This window comes from Thamnophis sirtalis, unplaced genomic scaffold, assembly GCF_051295495.1.
Source record: "Thamnophis sirtalis isolate CommonGarterSnake01/CBP01778 unplaced genomic scaffold, rThaSir2_p1.2 scaffold_12, whole genome shotgun sequence".
In the NCBI taxonomy this organism is placed as follows: Eukaryota; Metazoa; Chordata; class Lepidosauria; order Squamata; family Natricidae; genus Thamnophis; species Thamnophis sirtalis.
In genome coordinates, this window is record NW_028261392.1 from 51,581,814 (window position 1) to 51,596,797 (window position 14,984).

The following is a 14,984-nucleotide window of genomic DNA, read 5'->3' on the forward strand; positions in this document are numbered from 1 at the left end:
TCTATTTTTATTTTAATATCCTTCTTTTGTGGAGATTTCTGTAGCTCTTTTTCCAGTGTCATATAGTTGTTTTCTAAATCTTTACATGTTTGTCTTTTCTTTAAGTTTCTCATTCTTGTGTAGTCTATTATCAGGCCTCTAGAAAAGGCCTTCATTGTGTCCCAAAGATTCTGCATGGATGTATCTTCTTTTTTATTTTCTTTGAAGAAGAAAGCCAAATCTTTTTCCATTTTCTGTACAAAGTATTTCTCTTTCAATATCATATTGTTTAATGTCCATCTAGATCTTGTTCTTTGACCTCTCAATTTGATTATAATTGGGTTATCCAAGTACTTAATTCAATTTCTTGTACATCACCAAATAATTCCATTGAGGCCCAAATCATATCTATTCTAGAGAATGATAAGTGTCTGTTTGAATAGAAAGTATATTGTTTTTTGTAGGATTTCTTTCTCTCCAAACATCTTTTAAGTTTATTTCATCCATCATCCCGAAGAAGGACTTTGTGAGTGTTTTTCTATTTGGTTTTGTTGTTTTATGTGTTTTATAATCCATGTTCTGATTTGTAATGCCATTGAAATCTCCCATCATACAGATGTTAACATAGTCTAGGTCGCAAATTTTCTTGTGGAGTTTTTTATAGAATTCATCTTGTTTTTCATTAGGTGCGTAAATTTCAATTAAAAGTATTTTCCTAGTATTGTCCATAATTTCCACCATCAAGATTCTTCCGTCTTCATCTGTATAAATTTGTTTTGCTGGAATTTTGTCTTTAATATAAAGGATCACTCCTCTTTTCTTGCAGTCCGCCAAGGAGGTAAATTTTTTTCCAAGTTTTGGTTGAACTAATATGTGACCATATCTTTGTTGAATATGTACTTCTTGTAAGCAAATTATGTCTAATTTAAACTTTTCTAATTTGTGAAATATTTTCCTTCTTTTGATTGCCGAATTAAGTCCATTTATATTAATTGTGAGCATTTTTTCCTTCCATCATTATGCTTTATATATAGGATTTATGGCTCTAGTTGATCTTGGTTCCCATCATTCTCTAATATCTACACCCCCTATGGCACCTTCTTCAATATCAATCCCACCTACGGTGCCCTCCAACTTCTCAGTTTCAGTCATGGATGTATCTAACAGTTGCACCATTAGTTTTTCTTTTCCAGTCTTCTCGGCCTTTCCTCTCAAATGTTCTGTATAGAAGGCTTCTGCTTTTTCAATTGTGTCAATTCTGTGCCTTTGTCCTTTTCCATAGAAATATTAAACCTTCTGGTATCAGCCATCTATAGTTAACTCCTATCTTAAGTAAAATTGTAGTCAGGAATTGATATTTTCTTCTCTTCTCTCTCACTCTTCTTGGAATTTGCTTTAAGACTACAATCTCCTTGCCTTTCTATTCCAATTTTCTGTCTCTTGTTTTCTGCAATATTTGTAATTTCAATGCTTTTTAAAGTAAATCTTACATGCACTTCCCTTGGAAGAGAGTTTCTCGTTGCATATCTTGTATTTACCCGAAATGTCTCATCTATGCCATGCATCATCTTCTCTTGGGGTATCTCTAACACATCTATCAGTATTTCAGATATTATTTGTGTCAGATTCCCTCCCTTTTCCCCTATTATATTTTGAAATCTTAAAAAATATTCAGAGCGCTCCCATCCTATTATTGCACTGCTTTCTGTTTCCATTTCGCTCAATCTACTGTTGAGTTCTTCATCCTTCTTCTCTCTTTGTTCTTCTCTTTCAGCAATTTTTTGCATTCTGTCTTCTTGTTTCACTATCCAATTTTGTATAATTTCAATTTTTCCCTCTGTCTAGCCTATTTTTTGTTCTATGTTCCCAATTCGCTGATCCATTGTCTTCATCCTCTTTTCCATATTTTCAGACCTCTTTACAAGCGTATCTAGTTTTTCATCGGTGCTTGTTTGTAATTTTTGTATTGCTTGCATAATTGCCTCTAATGATGTAGCCTTCTCTTTTTCCTGTTGAATCATCATCTGTATTGACCTTTGACCTCCTGCCGGGGAGCAGTCAGGAGTCATTGTTGCTGAGCCCACTGGTGTTGTCTTTCTGCTCATCTTCCTGATTTTATTCTCTCTTTTTCTTTTCATAGCTCGTCCAATTAATGTTGACTATAAGGAAAAAAGAAAGGGGAAAGAAAAAAGCGAGAAAAGAGATTAAAAAGATATCCCAGATAATCACTGCATATATTTGTTTAGATTTAATGTATAATGCTACTCCTCTCTTCTTTTGATATACTCAAGACGAGTACAACTTCCCAATTTTGGAGTATTCTAATAGATTGCCATGTTGTTTTTTGATGTGCACTTCTTGGAAGCAGATTATATTCAATTTTAATCTTTGCAGTTTTGTAAGGATTTGTTTTCTTTTTGGGGGGAGGTTCAATCTATTTATATTAACAGATAGCATCTTAATTTCCTCATCTATCTTTTCACTTATATACGGGTCTTGTCTTTCTAGTTGTTCTTGTCTCTCTCTATCCTTTTGTTTTGGTGCCTTCTCATTCCACCTGGTCATTTTCCACCCTCACTCTTTCTTCTTGTTCTAAAGCTTTTACTTCTGTTTGCAGTTCATCTTGGCTTTTACTTTATATCTCCTCTCTACTTTCCTAATCTTCATCTGTCCTGAAATGGTGTTCAAAATATTCACGTGCTTTATCTAAGGTATCCACCGTGAATTTCTTATTTTGCCAGAAGATCAGAATTTTTTCTGGTATCAACCATCTGAACATTACATTGTACTTAATAAATTGTGCGGTCAAAAATTGAAACTGTCTTCTCTGTTCTGACTCTCCTGGGTAACTCTTTTAATGTCTGGATTTATCTCCCTCTGTACATCATGGGTTCATCTCTCGTTCATTTGTATACTTCATCTCTTATTGTCTTTTTGGTGAACCTTACGTACACCTCTTTCAGTAGTTTGTGCCTTCTTGCATAATTTGTGTGGATTCTGAATGTTTCATTTATGTCACTTTGTACATTGTGCTTGTTTTTCTGCAATACTTCCGCCAACAAGTCCATCATCACCTCAACCAGTCTTCCTCTTTCTCTTCAACAATATTCTGACATCTCAGATAGAAAGCCGCCTTTTCCATTTCAAGAAAAATTGTCTCTTCTTATTCTTTGTTAGCCAAGGATAGTTTTTGATCCATTTCTTCCATTTTTTTTCTGTTTGTTTAGCATTTCTACTTTCTGTATTCTCTGCTTACTCTTTGTTATCATTTGCTGGATGTTCCCTATTTTTTCATCAATCTTTTTTATGTCCCCCTTCATCTCCCCCATTTCGCTTTTAATCTCATTGTGGTTTTTGACATGACTTCTTGGATTGATAGTAGCATCACTTGCATATTCTGCATAGAGATTAACTTCTCCAAGCCTGGCATGTTTTCTATCGATCGTTGATTCGATGGGGATGATGTTGCTGATGAGGGCGTCAATGAGGCCTTCTTTCCTATTTTTGATATATTTGAAGTGCTTGACATCTCTAGTAGTCAAAAAGTATTTCTCTGAAATGACAAATACAGTAATTATTTTACACTGCTAAGGATTTTTTTCCAAACAACCCTTGGTATACCTCCTTCAACACCCTATTTTTGTAACAATAGCAATCAACCCACAGCTCAATGAAATATATAGAATATATATCATGCATTCTGAATTTCAACAGTAACCATCCATTGTCACACAAAAAAGAGTTGCATCAGAACACTATATGGCAGGGTGAAAACTCACTGTAGTACCTAGCAAGCCAAATGGAGATCAGCTACCTATGTGAACAATTCAAGCAGAATGGGTACCCATAATCATATGTCACAAGATGTCTGTGCAACATCGTAGGGAGAGAAACAAAGACACAAGGTACAAGACCAATCACATAGCACAAGCTGCCATACGTCAAAAACATTTAGGAAGCTGTAGAATACAGCTTGTGAGATCTGCAAGTGGGTATCGTACACCACACAGAAGCTACCATATGAGGACAAATTATGCATCCTAAAGATTATTTGGAGGTGGGAGATACTTCCAATGTAATTTACTGAATCCCCTGTATGGATTGCCCCTGTGACTATGTAGGACTGACAAGGAGGAAGCTAATTACTAGATTGCAAGAACACAAGTGAGTGGTCAGCTGAGGAGACTTGAACACATTGGTAGCCTCACACTGCAGTGAACAAGGACACATATTCAATTTTGCAGCTACCAAGATTCTTGGATGAGCAGGCACAAAAACAGCAAGGAAAATGATTGAAGACTGGGAAACAGGCCCCTTGTCAGTCAACATGTGTGCTGATTTACCACCAGCCTATCAAGTACTTAGAAAAGGAGGGCTGGGCAGCACAAGCAAATGACAGCTAATGATTTAAAAGCCAGCCAACGCCCCCCCCCAATCAACATCTAAAAAGGCCGTTATAACAGGCACTATATATACCACAGACAGAACAGCACACACTCTGCTAGAGAGAAGTTCACTGAAGATAGGTTCCAGCATGAGTACAAAATTTTGGAAGACAAAACCTCTGGTCCCAGTGACTTATCCAAATTAGATCCTGCAACCATATCCTGGGACATGTATATTCGCCTACATTCATAAAGGTCATGTTGTTTTAACAATACATATTTTAATAGTACACTAGACAACCTATGAGCCATTGTTTTAGAGATATTTCTTTACCAGATTTTCTCAATGCCTTCAACAATGCAGAGCTTCTAATTCACTTGAAAAGTTATTTAAAATCCAGGGAGATATTCAGAGATGTATCTGCATAGTACAGCCACACATAAGGAGTTGACCACAGAAAATGTTTTGTGACATTATGGCATCTTACTATTATGTCATAAAATGGCTTTATGATAATATTTATAAAATTGTTTATAAAGTAATTGTTTATAAAATTTGCCAATTTTCAGTTCCACAGATGGCATGAGTCCCAGACTTTAATACATTCAGTAAATTGATTTGTTTGGGCTATCTTGGTTGAAAAACTCTTGCACATGATGCAGTTTCACCCAGTTAAAGGTTACAGATACAAGACTATATAGATATTGTCAAACAAATTGTTCAGGTAAATTATATTTGATTTCCCTTTATATTTACTGTATTGTTGTTGATGCTGTCCACTTTTTATTGCTGAGCAAGTTTTTTCTGTGAGTGTATGACACAAAAATCACCTGTTTTTACTCTATCGATATAGTTTCTCTTTTTAAAGTTTTTATATTCATGTCTTAAGTGATTTCCTGGAACACAGGAATTGTTGCAAAATGTACTTCAAAAATGAGATTTTATAATATTAGTCTTCCACAGGCAAATATTAAATAAATTAAAATTTTGAATTGCTTAACTTGAAAGTTTGCCAATTGGTTGAACTAACTCCATACTTTTTGATAGACGATCAATCAATCTAGTGATCAGGATGAGAGTTAGACAGTATAAGAGGTCAGAAATCTATACTATCTGTCTTCTGGAGTACAAATATGGTAATCCTAGAGACCGGTCTTAAACTGCACTAGTGCTTATGTATGTTTCTGTTACCGTTACTAAAATTCTCCTTTCCTTGCATTCTTAGATATTAAAAATAGCTAGCGGTTGCATGTGTGCTTACACACACATATATTCAGTCATTATCACTGCTGATTTGGGTAATAAAAATTACTAAACGAATTTGTGTTTCAAAGATTTTCAATGAACTCCGCAATTAACTTGTGCATTATTTTTCTTCTAAGGATACAGTTGAACTTAGTACCTCTTGTTTCCCAAGGAGAGGCTTCTGAAGACAGAGAAAACGGGAGAAGGGCTTCAATTAAGAATCAAAAGAACATGGGTTTATTTGCATGTCAGTTCCGAGCATACGAATATCTCATCTTCACCTTCAAATCCGGTTAGAGGTCCAATGCACTATCATTTGCGTATGCGCTTGCGCTTTCTTTTGGGTGTCATGGTGATAGTAGGCGGTGCTTAGGTAGGTGGGTGGGCATTCAAGAAAGCAAGAGGGCCGGAGGATGTTGGTTTTTTATTATCCAGTCAGAAGACTGGGTAAGCATAGAGGGCGGGCGTTTCTTAAACAGCCGGCGATGACGGGGCGGGCTGAGCAGCTAGGGAATGGGGCGTGAAGGTGGGGAGGATAATACGTCCTCTCGCTTTCTCTTGTAGATTACGATTTGGCGCGGAGAGCGTAGCGGCGGCGACAATAGGAACTGTTGCTGATGCTTCTTCAGCGCGTTCGAGTGGCCCTGGGGAGCTATTAAGCCGTTGTGACAGTTGCGAGCGTCTTCCCGCCGTCTCCTCGCGCTGTTTATGTGCGTGAGCCTCCCCGCGCGGGTCGCCGGTTGGACCAGGGCCCTGTCGACGTCCGTCGTGGTGGCGGCCTGGCATAACCGCGAACCTTACGCGCTTCCTCAACTCCAGTAAGAAATCATGCGGCTATGTGGGGCGCTTCTAAAAAGCCCCATTCCCAAACAAATCGAATACTACTCTCGCTTTTCCCCGTCGCCGCTCTCTATTAAGCAGTTCCTGGACTTCGGTGAGTTATTAAACGGCACCTGTGCGGTCGCAGTGCTGCGTACATTCTACCATCTTCTCTCCGCCCAACTAAGATTTTTGTTTCAGTCTGACGTGGGAGAAAGATCTCTAGGGTACTCCCACTCTCCTGTGTGTGACGTAATCAATGTTAGGTAGGGGCTAGAGACAAGGCAGTGTAGCTTGGCATCTAGCGTGGGTAGGGTCTAAGGAGACATAACTGAATGAGTAGAATATTAGTTTGGGAATTTAGAAGGTAGTTTGAAACCTGCTACAGGAAAACAGAAACTCAACAAATTGTATTTTTTTCTTCGACAAAGAGTGCCGAAGAACTCCCAGATCTTATACGTCAAAAACTGTTTCAATGTTCTCCATAGGTCTCTTGTCCAGAGAGTGAACTGAAAATAAAAGCAAATATTGCTTTACTTAGCCAGCACTATGCATCTTCAAACTATTTCATGAGCCTATTTGTTATTGAATTTTAGTTTCTTAAATCTTTTTTTCTTCCAGTGTGGAACAGCTTTTTCAAGTTTAGTGCTACACTGTCCAAAGTAGGCAATCAATCATACTTTTACTCAGGCCTGCAAAGCCCGGATTACAGTTAGTGCTACTTGTATTTTCAATATTGTGCTAGTTATGGAAGAGTCTTCAATCATGAATCTTATATATGAGTTTGGTGATTCAGTGTATGCAATGTTACATTTGTGTTCTCACCCTACAGTACTTGAGTTGCACTATAGCAGTTCATTTGAGGAAATGTGTAAATCAAAGGAAATTGGAGTACAAGAAGAACAGAATTCAGGAGAAACAAAAATGGATTGGCTTTCAGGAAAATTCTTATTTGAAGAATTATTTGAATCCTTTATTTGTGGTTTCAAAGTGAGAACATAGCAGCCTGATTTCAACTAATTTGAACCTAGTTGACTTACATGAAGATTACATTATTTGTATTTTGATATAATGTGCAGAAATGAATTTGCTTTGTGCAATGCTATATGTCTTTTTCAAATATCAGTTCCTTGGCCATTCTGGCTTCTTGTTGCATTTCTTTCACACTGCAAAAAAGTCCTCAGTCTTTTACCAGCTTTGAAGCTGAAGAGTTGATTGGAGTTTTGCACATTTACATTCACCTTTGCAGCCTTAGAATTGAAATACCCTTATTGAAGTATGACTGAAATGATTAAGGATAATTATTTGCACTGGATATTTAAAACAGAACATTAAATTGATTTATATCTGTGAAGTACAATTCAAGAATTACTTGTATTGATTACCATTCAGATGTTTTAAACAGAACAAAAATGGAAATAATTTGTTTTGCCTTAAAATACACAAGTGATGTTATTTCATAAATGTATGTTTCTCTATAATTTACAGTGTCACTGTGTTAATTTATAAAGAATCATATTTTATGTCTATATTAATATTTCCTATATATTGATTTAAGAATGTCCATGTCCCAGAGTCACTATAATATGGACTGATCAGTGGACCAAGAATTTAGATGATAACAATATTTACAACTTTATTTTCACTATTTTATTTTATAAATTTAAAATACATCTTTCTCAGAAGGGGATCACCAGATTCTTAAACATCCTTTGCACAAAAACATTGGAAACCCTTGGCTTAAATATAATTCTTACATATTTTGTTCCATAGTTTTTGTCAGCATCAGTTTAGTCTAGTGGTTAAAGTACTAGGCTACATACCAGAGTATTGTATGTATTCCTGCATTATGCATTAAAACCAGCTGGGTGACCTTAGGCTAATCACTCTCCCAGCCCAACTCACCTCACAAGGTGGTTTTGTGGAAAATAGGAAGAAGGAGCATTAGGTATGTTCACTGTCTTAGGTTATTTATAAAAATAATAAAGGCAGCACATAAATATATTTTATGCAAAACGTTGAGCAATAAGAAAATCTTTTAAGAGGTTACAATACTTTTGTGATAGAAATAACAAAATAGCTAAATCATATAATACATTAATATTCATTTCTGTATTCAGAATTCTTGCAAATCAGAAACTAACACTTTTATTATCTAAATTGAGTGCATACAAGTAAAAGTAGAGCTATTTGGAAAGGCTTCAAACTCCAAGTATCTAGCACTGATTTAATCCAAATGTAAAGATTACATTAATTATTAACCAGCCACATTCTAGTGAATGTGAAGGGTTTTTTGTTGTTGTAAAGGATGAAAAGGTACTAAATTGGCTAAAATAAGTATTATTTTTTGTACATTTATTTTAAAAATATTTTCGTATTTAGTAGTGCCATCAACAATGAAACCTCTGCAAAAAGTACCAGTCAGAACTAATGAAAAGTTCTTAAAAGTATTCAGTTCATATTTCTTATACTGAAAAACTTGTCTTCTTTAATTTTATGAAATAAAATATATTTAAAAAACTCACATTTTTTCTGATTTGCAAAAGAAGTGTGACAAAGGAGACATTAGTATAATCATTCATAAATCTTTTCCAGAGCAGATCCCGTTTTATAACAGGAACCAGGTTGTTCCTATGTTGAATTCTTTGTCCTTGGATTGAAAAATGATCTTCAGTTGTACAATACATCCCAATTTGATTTGTGATTATTGCAATATAAAAAGTAGAAAATTCTGAAAGCTAAGCTTACATTAGTAAAAACTTCAGCTGCTGAAATAATCTGGGGAACAGAAGTAGTTGAAAATAATGAATGGCATAGATATTTAGTAAATGCCTGCAGCTACTCAGTATATTATATGTGTACAAATATCACATGATCAGAATTGAAGCCTAATTTTCATTGAGTTTTAAAAAAACCCTTTAGTGATAAGGTTGTGCAGGATTCAAAGTCAAAAATGTGTGCAGCACCTGTCTACAACTCTTTGACTTCCTGGAATAGCTTGCTGGTGCTGAGGGCAGTTTCATGGAAACTTGGAAAAGAAGCTGCTGTTTCAAGGAGTTGCAAATAAGTGCTACATAAGCATCCATTATGTGCTTCAAAGTTATCTTTTTGCTTTGGAATCAAAATGCCACTAGTCCTTCTGAATGATAAATAATGAACAAATTATATATGTCAGTTTATTGCTCTTGCCTATTGGTTTTATGATCACAATTGGTAAGAAACAATCTCGGTTGTCAAATGAGGCACTTAGAAAAATTCCCAGCTCTTTCATTTGTTAGAGAATACTAGGTAACACATGATCCATTGGGTCATCCTTTCAGAACTATTTACTTACCTGCCACTTATGAGCTCTTATCCTCCCTGTGCCTCCTTTGTACTATCATACATCTAACCTGCCTACTTGGCCTGGGACTTCCAACTTCCATTGACTTTCCTTGTGGGAAACTGACAAGAAGCATTAGAAATGATCACATAACTATGGCTGATCATAACAGCCCTGAAGCTGCCACAAATTTTGCCAAATTTCAGCCCCACAGCAGTGATGGAGCCTGGATTTCAGATACAGTATTTACATTAGCCTATATATATTTTTTTAGGTTCAAAAGTTTTATTTCTTTTAAAACAAACATTTCATCATTCCTCAATCAGTAAGACATCGAAGTACAATTTTTTGTGTGTCAAAATAATTCTAGTTTACCACCAAATTCTTGTCTAGTACATTAGCCTATTTGAAGTATCTTATTGGAAAACTGTTGCTGTGTGATGCATTATTTTGCTAAATTGAAGATTAGAAACAGACAGTTTCAGTAGCATATAGATAAATTCATAATCATCTGGTTGGTGACTACTAGCTTTTGTGTAAATTTTAAATAAATTTGATATAGCAGTTAATAGAGCCTGACAAGCTAAAATTAAATCCCAGAAATAGTTTCTGTTTTAGGTAATTGATCTGATTGAATTCAAATCCTGAAGTTAATACTAGATGGGATTGTACTTCTAAAAGAGCATTATTTTAGTTCATTCACAGGGATCATCTTGGAGTCATGGCCTCTGCTAAGCAATTTGTGGAAGCCATAACCTAAGGTGCCTTTGCCCATTTCTGGTATACATGGCAGTTGTGAACATTCCTGGACTTGGATACCCTCATGATAGTGAGTCTTCAGTTCACATTTAGGCTACTGCAAATGCTTGACATAGGCCTGTCCTTCAAAATGACCTGGAAACTCCAATTGATGCAAAATATATCACCTTGATTATTAACTAATAGCTATTTTTCACTTGTGCTTTGATCATTGTATTAGCTATTACAGTTCCAGAACTGAAGATATCAGTATTAATATATAAAACTATACTCAACTCAATAGCTGTACAATCCATATTATAAAAAGAAATACAGACTACTTCTATTTTCTAAATCAAGCCTGTCAAAACTGGTGGTCCAGGGGCCAGATGTGTCATATGCAGGCAACGCCCACCCCGGATCCGCAAAGGCAAAGTGATATGTCACAATACAGCCCATGATGTGATTGAGTTCTACACCCGTGTTTTAAGTCTTAAGTGCTCTGTAGCTAATTATTCATTGAAAGCTCCGCTATTATTAGAAAGTTTACAAAACAGCAAGAAAACCTTTCAAACCTGATATTTGTCTGGCTTTCTATGATGGCCAACACACAAGATAGCAGCTCTGAGTTTACATGCTAATCTATCCTGTACGGTTTTTGCCTGTTCTGTGTATTTATCCTAAGGTCCCATTTATCCCATGATGAAAGTAGGAGACTGCCTCTTTATTAACAGCCCACATCTTATGGAACCATCTCTATGAGATATCCATTTGATCCATATTTTGTAAGTTGATTAAGAATGTTCTATTCCTTTCGTGCTTTGATATGGATGGCAGACTTGGGTTGTAGTTCTATTTTTGATCAGAGTAACAACGTTATGCTTTTATTATCTTGCTTATTGACAGTATGTTACAGGGCATCTCAGGTTATGGCTACTGGTACTTTTTCAGTTACTGTTCAAATGTATGGCAGCACTGAACAAGGGGACTTATGAATGGTCCTCAGAATTCTGCCTGTCGCAGCATCCCTATTATTTTCATGGGACAGACATATGTATCTACCATTTGTTGCCCTAATAAGTTATTCCTTGCTTAACAACTGGTAACTTAATGACTGTTTGAAGTTACAACAGACTTCAAAAAAGTCTGTGTACTGTGTATTTATGATCTCTCCTTGAAGTTGCTATTGCTGCACCATCACTCCCACACTCATGGGATTGCATTTCAGGTACTTGACAGCAGGCTCACATTTATGACCAGTTGCAGTATCCTGTGGTCACATGATCATGATTTGCAATGGGGTGAGTGGGGCTGTTTGCTTTTTTTTCTTCATTTAACAATGATATGATTCACTTAACAGCCAAAGTGACTTGCTTAACAACCATTGTAAAATGGATGCAAAATCATGTCATGTCACATGGTGATCTGCTTAATAACTGCAACAGCTTACATCCAAAATTCCAGGCTCTATTGTGATTGTAAGACAAGGACTAGCTGTAGGCAGTGCCCTTATTCATACTAGGCTAATTATATGAAGAACATATAAAATGCTGAAGAAATAATTAGGGATAGTCTAAGGAAACAGGTGTGCAAGCATGTCATAAAAGAAGAACATTGGCTCTATCATTGGAAATCCAAAACCCAAATCATCTGCTTCAATTCAGTTATGGCTTTATTAAGTTACAAAACAATTAGTGTTGACAAGTTAAGTATGCCAAATAATCACCATCTCTGCTTAAGGTGGAAAAGAACCTATCTAGCAAAGTGAGATGGATTAAGGAAGTTTTCCAGTACACTTGTTTCAGTCAAAATCTTAAGGCAGCAAAAATTTAATTGGACTCAAGAGAAAATCAATCTAATTCTACTTGTATTAGAGCATTAAGAGTTGAATATTAATCTCATAATAAGATTTTAATTCCTTATAAATAAATAGCTGAGTTCCACTAATATCTAATCTGGATTGTTGATTTCAATTCTTTAAAAGTTGCAGAGATATAATTATTAACAAATCGACCTGCGGATTGCAAGATATACTTTGGGGACTTTTAGTAGAAGCATTCTTGTTTGAATAGATCAACAGTTCCTAAATACACTGTCAGAATTAATGCCAATAGGCATTAATGCCAAGATTCATTTATCAATTAAGTAAAATCAGAACACTATGTGATCAGTTCCCACAGTGCTATCTTAACTAAATTTTAAAAAGCCCTCTGGAAGAGAATGAACTATTTTAGCCTCTTCCGGAATGTCAGTACTTTAGGGCAAGTCTGATTTTCAGTAGAAGACTACACTAGGCATGAGGGCCATAATGGAGAAGCATCTCCTTTTTTTTTTTTTAAGAAAGTTTTTGTTTTTAGACAGACATAGACAAACAAAACCTAAAACATAAAGCCATCTTCAATTACATACAGTGTGTCAATTGGTTACATGGTTTTTGTGCATCCTTTCCATAGTCATCACTTACAATTTATATGAAATCTCATATTATCAAATCAAATATATTTGCATACATTATTATTATTGTACATCATTTATTTGACTCACTATTATTCCTTCATTTTAAACGAGATATTCTAGTATTGAATTCATTTGTATTATAACAATTCATTACATCATCTTAAATCTATCCAATAATAATATATCTTTATGTTATATTCTGTATCATTCTATTATTCTTGTATTTATAAAATTCTCTAGTGTTTTTCATTCCCATGTTTTTTTGTCTAACCACTGATAAAATAAATCCCATATCTTATAAAATTGTTTATCTTCCTGTTCTCTAATTTCAAATGTCAATTTAGACATTTCAGCACATTCTATTATTTTGTGAATAGCTTCCTCCTGCGTTGGTATTTTCTCATTTTTCCAATTTTTTGCAAATACAATTCTAGCTGCTGTTAACACATTTACAATCAAATATTTCAATTCTCTATGGTATGTTTCCGATATGATTCCCAATAAAAAGATCTCTGGTTTAAAGTCTATATGTTTTTTTATCATTTTTTCCAACCAAGTGTGGATTTTAGTCCAATATCTTTTAGCTTCTATGCATGTCCACCACGTAATATGAACCCGGTATCTGATGACATTTCCAACATTTTTCTGCTTTATTCTTGAACATTCTTGCTATTCTCATTGGGGATAGGTGCCACCTGTAGAACATCTTATACAATTTTTCTTTATATGCAGTTGACATTGTCATTTTATAATTTTGAGACCACAATTTCTGCCAATTCTCTAAGTCAATCCCATGTCCAAAATCCCCCCCCCCCAAGCAATCATAGATTCTTTAACTTGTTCTTCTAACTTAACCTCTAGTAAGTATCCATACAGTTTTTTAATAACCTTTTCATCAGTACCTATCAAAATTTTATCAGTCATTTTATCATAGAAACCTTCCATTTTAAGATCTTTATCATATCTAGAATGTATTTGCGTGTATGAAAACCAGTTCATCTTTATACCTTGCTGTTCCAGTTCTTGCATAGATTTAAGTTCACCCTTTGTATTCAGTATTTCACCATATCTGTTTGTTAGTTTTTGTATGTTATTGGATATGAAAATGCTTCAATAGTTGGTAACCAGACTGGAATTTTTTAGATAATGCTGCCTTTTAATCTTTTCCAATTTAATAGCAAAGCCTCACGTATATAATTTTTTCTAAAATACCCATGTATTTTAGTTCCCTTGTACCATAACAAAGTGTGCCATCCCAACAGCAAACCATGTCCTTCTACAGTCAGTAGTCTAGAATTTCTTAATGTTATCCATTCCTTAACCCACATCAAATTTGTTACCTGATAATATAATTCCCAGTTAGGTAGACCAAATCCTCCTCTTGTTCTAGCATCTTGCAACAATTTTAATTTTATTCTCGCTTTTTTCCCTGCCAAATATACTTCAACACTATATTGTTTAAATCGTCAAAGTAATCTTTCCCTAATCTAATTGGAATTGTCTGGAACAAATATAAAATCCTGGGTAGCATGTTCATCTGGATTGTTGATATTCTCCCTAATATTGATAGTTGTAAATTTTTCCATTTTGCCAAATCTGTTGCAATCTGTTGTTTGAGTTTATGGTAATTGTTCTCTTTACATGTACTACATCTTGCTGTCAAATATATAGACCTTATTCGTGACTTGGATCTTCAAAGCTTCCGCCTATTCTACCTTTTGTCTTAATAATATGCTCTTTGTCAAAATCTTCATTTTGTCTTTATTTATTTTTAAACCTGCTACTTTTCCATATTCCTCATTTTTTTCTATCAATTTTGGTGCAGTTTCTAGTGGATCCCCTAATATGAAGACCAGGTCATCTGCAAATGCCTGCAATTTATATTCTTCCTTTTTAATTTTCATTCCTTTTATGTCTTTTTCTTCTCTAATGTTTCTATTTAGGACTTCTAATATTAAAGCGAACTACAGAGGCGATAGTGGACAACCTTGTCTTGTCCCTTTCTTTATTTCAATGGAGTCTGTCAGTTCTCTATTTA

General features: G+C 35.1%; 1 protein-coding gene and 1 long non-coding RNA gene across 5 annotated transcripts in view; one reads left to right on the plus strand and one right to left on the minus strand.

Annotated features, from left to right (window-relative positions):
- Window positions 1–2,214: 2,214 nt before the first annotated feature.
- On the minus strand, window positions 2,215–5,903 carry LOC148043335 (uncharacterized). Its single transcript, XR_015698220.1, has 2 exons — window positions 5,768–5,903; window positions 2,215–3,532 (listed from the first exon to the last, which is right to left on the minus strand). It is a non-coding gene; the product is annotated as an uncharacterized LOC148043335 (long non-coding RNA).
- A 78-nt stretch (window positions 5,904–5,981) lies between these two features.
- PDK3 (pyruvate dehydrogenase kinase 3) overlaps window positions 5,982–14,984 on the plus strand; it is an 88,914-nt gene continuing 79,911 nt past the window's right edge. The window contains exons 1-2 of one of the 4 annotated variants that reach the window (XM_087726525.1): window positions 5,982–6,057; window positions 6,175–6,544. In XM_087726525.1, the coding sequence (XP_087582651.1) occupies window positions 6,439–6,544 (106 nt within the window). In that variant the 5' untranslated portion in view covers window positions 5,982–6,057; window positions 6,175–6,438. Of the gene's footprint in view, window positions 6,058–6,094; window positions 6,545–14,984 lie in introns of those variants that run through there. The other 3 variants (XM_087726527.1, XM_087726524.1, XM_087726526.1) reach the window with 3 other exon arrangements.